This window comes from Acomys russatus, chromosome 10 (genome assembly GCF_903995435.1).
Source record: "Acomys russatus chromosome 10, mAcoRus1.1, whole genome shotgun sequence".
Taxonomy (NCBI): domain Eukaryota; kingdom Metazoa; phylum Chordata; class Mammalia; order Rodentia; family Muridae; genus Acomys; species Acomys russatus.
This window is the reverse complement of record NC_067146.1, coordinates 44,374,885-44,390,041: the sequence shown is the minus strand read 5'-3', so window position 1 is coordinate 44,390,041 and position 15,157 is coordinate 44,374,885. Positions and strand designations below refer to the sequence as shown.

At 36.3% G+C, this 15,157-nt stretch overlaps 1 protein-coding gene across 1 annotated transcript in view; it reads right to left on the bottom strand.

Moving 5' to 3' along the window:
- Positions 1 to 246: 246 nt before the first annotated feature.
- The window catches only part of Sema3e (semaphorin 3E), a 228,893-nt gene continuing 213,982 nt past the window's right edge, over positions 247 to 15,157 (bottom strand). The window contains exons 16-17 of the mRNA XM_051152076.1: positions 14,679 to 14,818; positions 247 to 2,056 (exon numbers count right to left, since the gene is read on the bottom strand). Of these exons, the coding sequence (XP_051008033.1) occupies positions 1,604 to 2,056; positions 14,679 to 14,818 (593 nt within the window). The 3' untranslated portion in view covers positions 247 to 1,603. The remainder of the gene's footprint in view (positions 2,057 to 14,678; positions 14,819 to 15,157) is intronic.

The following is a 15,157-nucleotide window of genomic DNA, read 5'->3' as shown; positions in this document are numbered from 1 at the left end:
AGACTTACACTTTCCTTAAGAACCAGTAAGATGTGTTTATGCTTTTAATTCCCCAATTTGCCCTCCATCCCTTTGTGTTCCTAAAACACAGTATTTTAAATATTTTGAATACTACCTTTTTTGCAATTACTATGGCGAACAACAATGACTTCCAGTGGATTCTGGGGTCCATAACATGTGGACGTTCAGAGGATGTCAATATTTTATTTGTATTTGTTAGATATTTTAGAAATTCTGAATTTTAAAAGCCTTTATGTAATTTACTCATCTTAGAGTGAAAAAAAAAGCAATTAGAAATTCTCAACATTTTATATTCTTAATTATTTAGCATACAGAGATAGCAGACATAAATATTTAAATTTAAGTCTGAATAACTATTCATAATTGTTCTTATGTACACCCCACTTGCTTTACTCTTACATAAGTGAACAGTCTTATAAAGCTCATATTTCAGAAAGGGAGCTGTTAACTCTTTAAAATACAAAGAGAAAGATTTCAAGAAATAAACATTCTGAAAAATATAAATTTTGGTAATATTTATAAGATAAAGATAATGATTCTCTGAAGATGTCAGTACTAAAATGAATCCGAGAAGCAAATATAAAACAGAAAATTTTTGTTTCTAAGAGAAAATGTTTTGATAATTTTTTACAGATAAAACATTCTTCCAAAGTATTTTCCCCCCTCAGGGAAGAGTTGAAAGCCTACCTTTTAAAAGCTCAAATGTTGTTAATATCTTTGCTGTACTGCAAAGTCATTATGGTTTTAATTGAGTTTTCTGAAAATGAGATGTATCTGCTCACAAAATTTGTTTTCAAATCTTTGCAGAGTATTTGTGGAAACAGCACTATGACAGAAGATGCCTTCTTCTACCACAAGAGGGAAGCACAGACCTTTTGATTAAAATTCTACCTTCATGCTTTAACATTAGTTAAAAATATCGGTGATGTTATCTTCCTTCCTTCCACACTGAAGTGAAATTTAAAGGATGTGTCTTGTTTATAAAACAGAAATATTTTAAATATAGTTTAATGAGTGTTTCATGAAGGGAACAAGTCTTATAACGGATGGGTTGCAGATTTATTTTATGGTTGGTTTATAGCAACCATAACACAACTACTTACAACTCATGGCTTAAAAAAAAATAGCAACAAAACCGAAAGTTCACATAGAAATCAAAGTATTTGATATTCTGTGTTTTTATCTCATAGTTGCAAGGGAAACTCGAGAAAGATAGGGCTGATTTATTTTCACTTCTTTCTTAATTATGACAATCTAAAAACATTTACTTTAATATTATAATTATAATACACATCCCAATGGTGAAATAATTTCCCTGAATAGCAAACTCAAAATTGTAGCCACAGTCATGTGTTGATAAATACAATGTGAAGCCTTTTAAGCAATACACACGTGTAAGTACTAGTACGGTGAGAGGTCTGTACAGTTAGGTGAGTATGCAGAATAACTTAAAACACCTTTCCCGCCTCTCAGTACTACAGAAAGCTCTTTGAAGTAATGGAAAGATGTTGCATGCTTTCACTCTCTTCTCTTCAAAATATGTTTCCATTCTAGATTCCTCAGCAGCCGGCAGAGGGCGAACTCAGGAGAGCGGCGTGTGCCTGGGCAGGCGGAAATGCTCAGGTTTAGAGCGAAGCCTCTTTTCCTGGGGGTTGGCGTACTTCCACTTGGAGGGAGACATTTTAAGCTTTTTCCTCTTCTTGTCTGTACACCACACCTTTTCACAGTATTCTTCCACTCTCTGGAAGTTGCTGTAGCCAATGAGCTGCAAGAATTCTTTGTACCAGGGTTTCGTCCCCTGAGACATGCCGGTTAAGGGAGGGCAGGGCATCTTGTGATGTCTTTCTTCTTCGTGGTCCTTATGAAACATCCCTTCCACTTTCTGCTCTTCTACTACCTCCAAGGTGATTTTACGCACAGTGTGGACAAAGCTATGCTCTACTGTCTGGCAAAAATAGGTCCCAGCATCTGACTTGCGTACTCGAAGGAAGAGTAAACCCAGGTCCATCTTAACCACTCTGTCATCTGCCTGCACCTGAAACACCAAAAACAAGCAAACAATAAGGGAATGGCAATGGAGTGTTGTATAGTCCAGAAAACATCACCCTGTGTGCGTTCCCATTACTTGCCCCCCCCCCTTCATAATTATACCGTACAATTAAGATGGCCACAAATGTAGTAAGTAATCAAATGAGACCTGTACTTATGGAAGCTACATTTATCAACGATGTTGACGTCATTTCCCACCCATACATTAAAGAGCCAAGCGTATACACGTGAGCCAGCTTTCTCCCTAATGAATCTCGTTAAACGGGAGAAAACCCGTATCACCATAGCTGTTCACATTGAGGTAGAGAGCAGATTTTCCTTATTTTTCAATTTAAACATGTCTTTTTGAACGGGCAGAATCAATAACACTTCCCAGGTTCTCCGTGGGATTCCTTGCTTCCATTCCCCACGACGGGATGTTTCTGCAGGGCTCTACGTTTAAATGATGGGATTCTTTCATTGATTATCTCTTCTAAACCACCCACAAAAATAGTTCAGTGAACATCATGACATTCCTATAAGACTGTTTATTAACAACCATTGAAAACAAAAATGAAATGCAAATTCTATTGTAAAGGAACCTATACTTTTAAGATATGCTTAATTATTAAGTAACTCCTTTTAATGCTTTGGACATACTTGACTATGTATATTCTTTCTATAAATAGATACATATAATTCATAAAAGAAAGCCATAGGAAGGCTTTCAACGGATAGGCATACTCTGTCATCAATACCTGTACTTAATACGTATATGACTTGATATCAGGCAAAACTATTTTCAAATACAAGCATGACTATTAATTCAGTGACTGAGGGTCTTGAATGCTTAATTTCTGCCTTGCTTAGACCCCACACTTATCTATCTGATCTGGTCTCACAGCAGGCATCCCATGTCCTCTATCTCTCCATCTATCATATCCTCTCCTCAATTGTGTTTTAGGACTTCTGTTCTCTTCACTGAGTAGGAGAATTTCCTATGTCTGTTTCATCTCATCCTGACAAATGATGTAAATTGTATACATTTTTGTCTTGTAACGCAACATCTCTCCTTTTTACAATCATTTTATTTCCTTTCTATACTTGACATGCAATGTTACATGCACATATATTATACAGGTTTTCTGTGGCATCTTTTCACTTTTTTCATTAACAAACTAATATTGATCTACTCTTCTTTAGAGCTTTCCTTTGATCCAGAACTGTGGATTTATTTAGATGTCTATAGCTTGCTTGAGCAGAAATGAGTTGCTCAGGTGACCAGCATGACACGGTGTTTCTCACAGCAGGATCAGTGGAACTGGGCATTTCTTGATGCCAATGACTTAAGTCACTTTTTTCGTTATTCTAATAGCCAACACTAACTTACAAGCTGTATTTTCTATCATATGGAAGATGAAGCACAGTGCTAGTATTTGTGTTTCCCATAAAATATTACCTATTTTCAAAGCTTAATGTTTCCCAGATGCTAAGAAAAGCAAAGATGGGGTCAGTACACCAATGATATGTCCCAGTCCAATGAGCCCAAACAACTCTGCAGTGAAATGTAGAAAAAGTATTGCAAACACTTGAATCATGAGAATATTGTTACTATATGACATGCAGTGCAATAAGCAAAAAGTTACACACACACACACACACACACACACACACACACACACACTACAGTCATTGTCCCACATTACCTTATGGAAACAATTATTTCAGTGAATAAAATCATCATATTAAATACTAATTTTAAGGGTTATGTGGACTTTCAATTATTTTATTTGTAACATTTCAGCCATGTTAGAATGTCTTACTTCAAGTATGAAAGATCATATATGAGTAAAGGCTACAAGGATACAAATGCATGAATTTTTCGCATTCTTCTAAATATCTAATAAACCGTATAATATGTATCATAAATCAAGCAAATGTTTTACTTTTGAAAACAGGTGATGGGGACATCCCGAATATTAAAAGAACTAAATATATCCTTCATAATTATGTCTGCTGTCATTCCCTGGTACTTCCACCTTGTTTTCTCTTCAAACTTATGTATGTATATATGTACATATGTATGTATGTATGTATGTATATGTATTTATTTATTGTGTGTATACATATGTATGCACAAGCACAAAGCACACTGAGGACATGTGTCATGGTGTGCATGTGGAAGTCAGAGGACAACTTGCAGAACCGGATTCTATCTTTCCACTATGTGTGTCCCATGAGCAAATTCATCTTGGCCACAAGCACCTTTAATCACTGAGCCATTTCATATACTAGCAAAATGATTCCTGTGGGGTAAGGCCTCCCCAATCTTCTCCCATCTCCTACTCTGGTCTTATTCTTTTTTTTTTTTCTTCAGTGAATCCTTTTCTATTGTATGCCAATGCATTTAAATTTTTGTCCTAGGTTTAAATTTCATTTTCTTCATAATACCTCTCTTACTGCCCATAAGAATCTTTCATGTCTTTTTTGCAATTCAACATAACTGGTGTTTGTGGCACACAAGATGTGTAGTGTATTCTTGAAGTCATTTTTTTCAAAGCAACTGTCTTCTCTTTAATAAACTTACACGGTAGTGAAGGATACAGGGTGCTGTTATTTTTTCATGAGTCATTACATAGCAAGTACAGGGCTCAGAATACAGTAGAAGCAAAAGCATATCAATTTTTTCTTGAGTACAAACATCCAAGGTAGTGTGGCACGCCCATGCGAATAGATCCCAGATTCACATTTCCTAGAACTACCTAATAATAGTGATTAGAACAGCAAGAAAGACAGCATGGTTCTGGTAACTGTCAGGAAAAACAGCTACTACACACATACATAAGGAAGGCCTAGGACATTGCCTTCATTGGAAAAACCATGTGCTTACAAACACCCACAGTGATAATCACCTTTTGTCTTCCTCATCTCCTGTGAAAGGGAATGACACATGAGAAAGTACAAAATGTGCAGCCTATTGTCTAGCACATATTCAGTTATCTATGAAAAATAAATACAAGTCTGTAATCTGAGCACTTAGGAGACAGAGGCAAGCAGATCTGAGAGTCTGACGCCAGCCTGGTCTGCAAAGTGAGTCCAGGACAGCCAGGGCTACATTGAGAAGCCCTGTTTCAAAAAACCAAAATAAATAAATAAACAAATAAAGTGAAATCTAAGCCTGTGTTCACTGCAATTAAGGGTATATTTTTGCTTTATTTTTGCCCTAGTATTATAAGGTAGTATTTCATTCATAACCAGACATTCAGGTTTGAGAAGAAGCACATTGTAGACATGTGGAGTCCAGATCATGTCATAGGAACATAACAATTACCATGAGGATTATTCTACATCAGCTATTTGCACAACAGAAGTAGTGCTATTCTCATAGTTTTGTTTTCCCCTCTTTGTTACAGTGAATTCACATTTTTATCCTCAGGAATCAGTGCCATTCTAAATCCCGGTATCCATTATGTAAGCTCAGTGGCCTTATAAGTTGAAGTGCTTTCTATAGGTTATGGATACCTAAAAACAAAAATGACTTAGAAATTTGTATTTGCATTCCTTCCATGATTTAATCCCGCTACTTTAGCTAACTTGGGTACCTCCAACATCAAAGCTTGATTACAGGATGGTTTTCAAACAGCTGTCATGTTTCTACGTCTGCAGTCCAGACTTCTGTGGTCAAGAAGATGGTACATAATACATCATTCTATCAAATACTTTTCTGGGCAATCTAAAGAAACATGGAATTTCTTACTAAAATGGTTTTAATCTTCTTCACTATAAAGATTGATTCAGGATGTGTCATAATATCAAGTGGAGAAGTAATGACAGCAGAAGCTGCACACATCTGGGAGCTGGTCAGAAGGAAACAGTGGCTCCCATGTGTACTAGCTACACGAATCCATGCTCTGCATTGGAAAGGGCCAGATGCGCATCTTGGTTTAATGCAGAATACATCTTAACAAAATAACAAAATCAATTTTGTCAAAAATAAAGACCAACAGCCTTTTATTTTATTTATCTGACTCATGTTTGACATAATCAGTAGTTGACTTACAGAAAAAAAAATATATATCTGATGAGAGAAAAGTAAAGTTTTGTCTTACTAAATTATGTCATAACACAGCCTAGTATAAGATAGAGATGACTGCCAACTATAGAGTGTACTGCTTATTGTCACCTTTGTGGAAATCTAGCACTATACACCGAAAAATGTGAAACATCCAGGATGAATAAAATGGCTCAGAGAATCAAATTTTTGCCATGCAAGATTGATGGCCTTTATTTGGTCACTGCAATCCAAGGTAGAAGGAGAGAACTGATTTCAAAAGGTGTCTTCTGATCACCACATATATGACCTTACTCACTCATACACATTGTACAACATGCAGTGTACACACACACACACACACACACACACACACACACACACACACACACACACCAGATGGTAACAGTCAAAAAATGAACAATGCTAACAGACTCACATTAAGGTCTATTGGTTATTTGCGGAAGTGACTGTTATTAAGTCAATAGAAGTTACAATGGATATATATTCATTGCAGGATATTCAGTCTCCATGAGAATGAAAGAGAGATATGTTGTATCAAGGATACTGTAAACCATGGTGTGGAGTTTTAAAGGAAATATGAGCAACTTACAGCTCAGTCATGCACAGGGTATTATATAGCTGTTTATTACACAATTACAGAATTGGACTGCTTTCAATTATTTCAATAGGCATGTTGAAAAGAAGTTAAGAGTATGGAGAAAGGTAGTCCAGGAACTGTAAAAGCAAACAACAGAAATTTTATAGACAAATCATGACAATTTGTCAATGTTTAAGCAGGATTAACTAAATTACATAAGGAGCGGGAACCAAGAATGAAAACAAGAGAGAAAAAGAATAGAAACTCTAGGGGTTTCTTTTTGTAATCAGTAATTTGCTTTGGGAAGCAAACAAGCTAAATTGGTTTTTGAGATCAGTTCAGACTTGGGCAATCATAGTCATGGGGACTCAAGTATTTTGAAACTTTGATAAAATCTAAGCTTTAAACAAATGTCATTAACTGTCCAGAGACAAGACTATCATAATGGAAAAAACTAAAAGGAGAGAGGTTCAAATATAGAAATGCTCACCAAAGGGAAAGGTACAGCTGTCCCAGAAGTACAGCTTAACACTGGGTTTCCTAATGGGACAAAGAACATATGACCAATTCTAAGACTCAAACTATCTCTAAAACATATATTTAAAATTACCCCTCTGGGAAGTACATTTTTCCTGGAACTGAGGCCTGTGGAAATCTCCATTATATCTCATGATGCCAGAGAGCAACAGTGGACTTCCTTAAGGCAATTATCACAGTGCAGAGGAAGGTGCGATGCCCCAGGGCAGTTCAACAGAAGCTGTTCTATCTGGATCAAAATATGTGCTCACATGCATAGCTCTCTGCTGGCTTATCTCCTCACAGTTTCAATTTTCTAGACAATGTGAGCGATATTCTCGAACAAGAGCAGTCAGAAAAGGGACGAAATCGGCACACTTTGCTATTCACATGTGTCTGCAGAGGGCTTGCTGCATGGCTGTGTTAGCAGGTTCCATCAAAACCTGAAAAGATTGATCGCAGAGGGAGAAAACATACATATGCATCTGCTTCAGGAGGATATAGGTCATGCCCAAAGATTCTCAGTGTTAGCTTGGAAAAATAACCAAAGAGAGATTTACCAAAGCTCTAGGTCCATTTGTAATCTATTCTCCATTCATGGTACAGAGACTATGTGGGGCATTTATTTAGCCTTTCATGAGCCAGCTAACTGACTATCTCAAAACCAGAAAATAATTAGGATATTTGATATTATTAAGTTTTTTTTAGAGATTTATTTATTAGTACATTTTATATATGAGTGCTCTGTCTTTATGCACACCAGAAGAAGCAATCAAATCCCATTGCAAATGGTTGTGAGCCACCATGTGGTTGCTGGGAATTGAACTCAGGACCTTTGGAAGAGCAGACAAGTGCCCTTAACCACTGAGCCATCTCTCCAGCCCCTAAGTTGTTGTTGTTTTTTTGTGTTTTTTTTTTTTGTTTTGTTTTGTTTTACATTGAAACTGAAGGTCTGAATGTAAGCTGGCTTCACAGCCATTAGTTTTAAAAAAAAAGATGAATATTTTTAATGTGCTAAAAAGAGAAACATCACAATTACTAAACAGACATTTCAAACGAGGCAATAAATAGTTCATGCACTTTGTGTTGTGGAAACAAGAAAAACAAACATCATGGGCAATGCAAGCAAAGCCATGCTTTCTGTGCATGTGTGTCAAGGCAGCAAACAGCACAGACATGGCTGTCTTTGATCTCTTACATTTCTTCTCATTGGTTAGTATTCATGAAGGTCAGAAGAATAAATCAATCATGTAGCCAACAAGATGGTAGGTGAAAAATGGAGTCTTACTAAGTAACTGCTTTACTTTTGATGACATGACTTCATTATCAATGGTGTAATTTGTGTCCATGTTTTCACAGGAGCAGCCATCTTTAAGACTCTTACTGTATCCAGTTAACACAGCAGCAATGAACTCCTAAGGCAGGTGGAAGGAATGGCTGACTGCTGGGTTCTGCATGACTATCGCATTTTTCAGCAGGATTTATGTGATTTTGATGAATTTGTATGGCTTAGTGGTTGGATTAAATGCAGAGCTAAAAATGATAACTTTGGCAATGATGTTAAAACAATATTGGCAGTAAGCTACAGTTTAAGATTTGGGGCTGATGTCATTTTGTGTTTTCTCTTGAAATTTCCAATAACGAATAAATGGATTTCTGCATTTTTAAAGGTTGTCACAATGCTCACAATACACTACATTGAAGTAAAATTATTTTTAAAAACATACTAACTTATATTTCCCTTTAGCTGAAAAGTCACAAAAGTAAGATCAATAAGAAGAGGGAAAAATGATTTCTCTATGTTCTGCAAAGGAGAAATTGTACAAATTATTGCATTGATCTTGTGAGCCAAGTGTTTGTTTCTCTGCTGTATAGCATACTGGAGTGAGAATGACAGGGGTTTATGTATTACATCTTCAGGTTGCCCCCAAGTTTTCCCCCCAAGAAACTTATCACTAAGCATGCAAATATTAGCAAATGATGCATGTTAAAATATCTCCCATTTACTGAGTTTTAGAACAGAATGTTAGCATTCAGAGATATATTTCAATTGTATAGCTAAAGAGTTTAACAAGAAACATTTTTTTACCAATGTTAGGATTGAAATTTGCAATTATTTGGAGACCTTATATATCCAAGTATGTAAGACTGTATAAATTCATTATCCATAAATAAGGGAATACTGCTGATTTATATTTCCTTATAAAAATGCTTTTCTTTCGCAACCCTAACAAAATAATGATTTACATCCTTTTCATGTAAAGTTTGGTCTGTTATTTTTAATAAAAATGGTATGCAAAAACATATGGGTCTACCAAATTTAATTAATGACACCAGACAATTGGACCATCTACCCCTCATTTGTGGATGAAATCACACTACCCACTTAAGTCAACTATTGTTTTCCCTCCAGCCAGAGGCACACACGTCTTTGCTTTCTGTCATTTTGCTTGTGAGCCTAGCCTTTAATGGTGGAGCCTCTCTCCAGGCCAACCTTTGCTTCTTTTAGAATCCAACTTGTCACTTTTCTCTGATTAGATTCTCTCACACATGTTCTTTATCTTGTTTCAACAGTCAGCTGCACATCCCACCCTCCTCTGGCTACTTCCTTTCAACTACAAACAGAGCCAAGTCCCATATTTCAAAAGAAACAAACTAAAACTCATGGTTACCCTGTCTCCCAGTTCCTCTCTCTCTCACACACACATCTTAGCTTTTGGTACAGCCCACTGCACTGACCGTTTCTCATTCAACACAGATGCATGTGTCCATAACCCTACTGCCTGATGGCTTCTTCCTCAGCTGTCCCGCTACACTGTTTCAAAAGATGTGCCTGATTACCATATCCTTCTCAATTTCTTCTCCTAAGTTCTATCATATCCGTGTCTGACCCTTCTGTCTCTAATTACTTAAGCTAATCTACTCTAAAAATACCAGCAACTTAATTTCATCTCCATGATGTATATCATAATACTTACTCTTTCAGAGAAGTGTTGCAAGTTTTATGTAGGTTACTGTGTCTAAAACTCTCAGAACAACACAAAGCACACAACAAACCCTGAAGAAATGAATAACTATACTCATTACTCTTTAAAAAAAATTTCTTCTGGACTCGGCCATCTAATTTTCTCTTAAATGAATCATTTTCCTTTGTTCATAGCTTTAACTCCTATCACTATTTAATTGTCCATTGCCCAACATAAGCTATGCAAAGGGAGGTAGCCCCAAATCTGCCCTATTCCCTCCCAAACTGATACCAGAGTGTAAACTTCATAGTCCATGTGCTCTTACAAAATGTTCCCCAAATTCTCTATGCTTTCACTTTCTTTACTTACAAAGGTTCATTACCAAACTGCTGGAGGAGACAAAAGCATTAATGGACATAAAGTGGTTAGGATGGTGACAGGCACACAAGCTCAGAGGACACAACAGTTCAGGGTACTGCAGGAGCACACTTTTACCAATAGACAAAGAGTAGAACACATGGAAGCCACACAAAGAATGAAAACCAACTGTTACATATACTATATAACAATTATTCCTGATATCAGAGATTAGAGGGGGGAAATTAAATTATGGTAAGGCTCTTAGGTCCTTAAACATGAAGAATAACGGCTTTGTCAGTGAAGTTTAAGCAGCCTGTTCATAGGGATTATTTATTACACTGGCAAATGTCAAACGTCTGAACTCCAGCTATGAGATGTTTTCCACTTGCTATTCATCCCAAAGCATCTGAAACCGTATTTATATTCCTATTTCAGAAGACTTTGTCATTTTTGTAGAAGAACATTTACTAGAACAAGCCCTGGTCCTGAGTTTATTTTACTAGGTGTGAGTTATTACACATTCTGGGTTTCAATTACTTTGATTATAAACTATGTTTTGAGAATGGTTGTTATAGACTATACAGTCCTCAATACTCAGACAATGAATGACTATAAACTAACATTAGGTCAGGGATTCTTGAGTATAAACAGTTGGTATGCCACTAGCTGTGGATAAGCTGTAACCCTCTCAGCTTCAGTTTCTGTATGTGTAAGATGAGAATAATCATGTCCACTATTCAGTTTAGATATCTAGCAATGATAAAGAAGGCATCTAGCACCGTCCTGGGTGCAGCAGGTTTGCAATAAGGGGCAGCTTCTATCAAAAGTACTCTAGCGCTCTTTTCCTTAATACATCACAATGGTGTATCTAGCAACCAATATGTTTAACTTAGTTAGTGAATATTTAATATGCTTACAGAAACTATTAGAAGCAATTAAATATAAAAATGTTCTGTATGAAGTACTTAGAAAAGCATACTTTAATATTTAAAGATCTAATAAAATATGTAGAGATTGTTTCCACACGGTGTGTATAAGGAAACAGGAAACTATAAGAGGTATATTTGAGAGAACTGCTGGTTCCCAGAGTTTAGAAGGCAGGCAAATGAGATTTTAGATGCTGTATGACAATTCAAGAGCATACTTCAAGTATAATATGATCAAATGTTTTAGCCATTCAATATTCTATTTATAATTAACACCACAAGATTCAGTGTAATAGGTATCTATAGAAACTTGAAGAAGGCATAATTCCTAAAAATCAAAGATTTCAGTTCAATAGAAAGAAGTGGTTTATACCCTATGGTCTTGATAAGTTAAATACTTCTTTCTTCTTCCAGTTTATGAGGTAAAGAATAAACTTTGATTGTTATGAGTATTCTGCACAGCATCCCCATAGGAGCTAAAATTTTGACTAAGCAAAATTAAACATCCTTCCTCATGGTCTACAAGGGAGAATATGATTGCTATTTCTCAAAGTAAATGGGACATAGAAATGATAACTAATGTAAAATGTTCATTAAATGCAACTGAGTACCTTTCTAAGTCATTCTGCATCCAGTATAGAATTGATATATTTCCTTTTTTGTTTTGTTTAGCTTGTGAATAATTGCTACGTCTATTGAAACCATTAATTATCTGACTGTGCCATGATCTTCATATGGAGAGTAAATTCAGAGTTCCATACGTCAGTAGCTATACCAGTTAGGGAGATTAGGATGCCATTGGGAAGAAGGTAGGCATAATCAGCAAGATGGGCAAGAAGCTCAGAGTTGAACACTGATGGATGCATCATGTCGGAATGACTTCCAAATGAGGTCAATTACAGTGAGTTCCAAATGAGAAACAGAGCTCACAGAGTGAAGAAATCTACTGATGAAAGAATTACTTCTGTCATCTGAAGCCCTTTGACTGCAGGAACCAACCATGGACCATTCCCAGGTCCCCTCCTGCCAAGTTACGATGGAATTTAAAAAGCCATTTCATCTCACATTTGAGAAGTTGGAAATGCATTGACAATAAATAAACAGTTTAACTCCATGTGCTATGCCACATAGCTTTGTCTGTATATGTGCTGTTATGCTACCATGAACATTTAGGAGAGCTTTTCTTTCCTGATAATCTTTCATATTATCTCTAAGCCTTAGCATGTTGAAGTTCTTTCCCATTATTTTTGTTTCTAATTTTTTTATCATACAATATATTTTGATAATGTTTTTCCCTCACTCAGGATATCTCCACCTTGCTACTTACACAACTCTATTCTATTCTCTCTCTCTTAAATGAAAGAAATTATACACACACACACACACACACACACACACACACACACACACACAAATAAAAACAACAACAAAACCAGTTAGACAAAAATCTGGCAAATAATGAAGGGCATGATGGCTCATGTCTTTAATCTCAGCACTACAGAGGCAAAGTCAGGATTTCTGAGACCAAGGCAGCCTAGTTTACAGAGAGAGAAAGTTCAAGAATACCCAGGGCTACACAGAGAAACACTGTCTCAAAACAAAACAAAACAAACAAACAAACAAAAAATCCAAAGCAAAACAAAAGTCCCACAAAAACAAAAACAAAAAACAAAAAAGCCCTGTGGCTTTGGCTTTGGCTTGTCCAACTACCCCTGGATATGGGGCATGCCTGGGAGTATAGTCGATATACTCAGTGACTCTACATTGGAAAAGAACTGATTTTCCCTTTGCCAGTAGTTATCAATTGCAAACAGTTTCTTCATTAGGAGTTGATCTGTGTCCATGTCCCCCTTTCAGTGCTTGGACTCCATTTAGCTTGAAGATATACAACCTTTCTTATCTAATGAATATTTGGGGAACCCAGAATTTATAAATTTCATCACTTCTACAGTGTACTATATGACTACAGACTAAACATGTTAGGTTTTTACCTTCATCACAGTCTAAAAAGAAATATTTTTAGGATTAGTAATTTTTACTCCAGGGACAGATTTAATCTCTATTAAAAACATAAATAAAGTAATCATGTCTATTGATCATCAATCAGACATGCACACACAGCTCTCCTCTGTCCACGTGGCAGGCCTGTAGGAATCACATCACTCATTCAACTTGAATGCATCTTTTCAGCAAAGACCATCTGTACTATAATTACCAAGATCTTCCTGCTGATATGAACATTCTTCTTGCGAATTTAAAATTCCACTTGGGAAAATAGAGTTTAAATCCTTAATAATAATTAGCAATATCCATCCTAAAGGGTCTATACCTTGGACACAGCCAGATCCATCATGTTACCTCCCATTCTTGGAATGACTTCCAGAACATTCCAAGTATGCTTCAAATGCTGCCTCTTCCCCTGTCTCTCAAAGTAGCAAAGTCATTGCCTCTGTTCCTTAAGTGACCTTAGAAGTGTAGTCACCAAACTACTCTAAATGGGGAGAGTGCTGAGGCTTGCCTTTGATCCCAGTGGATTACAACCCTATTTTAGTTTTTCATGTTTAATTTAAAGCTTTATTAATATTGATATTACTATTATTCTTATATGTTAATAAGGTTGCTATTTCTCAGGAATGCAACTTTGGTGGACGTACTTTAAGATACTGCCATTGCATATATCATAAACCTGAAAGTACTTTCAGCAGGAAACACATAAAATATCTTTGTCTATAGTTTAAAATATCAGTTCATATGTATATGTATAATAATCTATTTGGAATGTGAACAATATATCTATAAATCTACATTTATATTATAAAATTTTATAATCACATAAATAGCACTTAAAAAGAAAGCTGATTTTTTAAAAATTGGTTTTGTATGTGTGTCAACATGCACATGGGTGTAAGTCCATATGTAAGTCAGACGACAGCCTTAGTATCTTTCTTAGCAATTTGAGACAGATTCTTTCACTAGCCTGGACACTGGAAAGAAGGCTGGCTAAATCCTAAACCCCCAAGATTAGTCTGCCTGCCCCTCTCCAGTGTTGGGATTTAAAATACATATCACTATGTTTGGGTGTTTTATATTGTAGAAATTGTAAAACATATTTAGCTCAACATGCTTTCATTTCAAACACGCCCTTCACCTATTTTGTGGTCATGTGCTCTAGATAAGACACCAAGTGTGAATGCACAGCTATGAGTTACCTCTTCTTTTCTTATTTCACGTCCCTTCTGCACAAACCAGACAACTTTCGCTTGTAGTGATCGTGGTGTGCATTCCAGCAAAGTACTGTTGCTCTCTATGCCATAGGCCAGCCTCTCCTCAGTCCTGTCCAAGGCGTCTCCTGTAATAGAAAGGTAATGGCATCAGCCTTGAGATTGGAATTTTACTGCTAACTTTTTTAACAACTGTATTCAGGTCCCAAAGGAGTGTAAATAACTCTTTCCTGGTTACTGATTTCTACACAGCCAATTATTTAAATCAATTATTTAGAAAGGCATAGGAGAATTTGGAGATTTAAAAGACAAGTAGGTGAAGATATCGGATAGAAGATGAGATCTAGGAACTTGGCTCTACAATATGGGGCAGTGAGGACAGTGATAAAGCACATCAAAAGGAAACTCATGGGAAATCAGCAGCAAGGTTCTCTGAAGGCAGGGGAGGCATGAGCATCAGATATTCA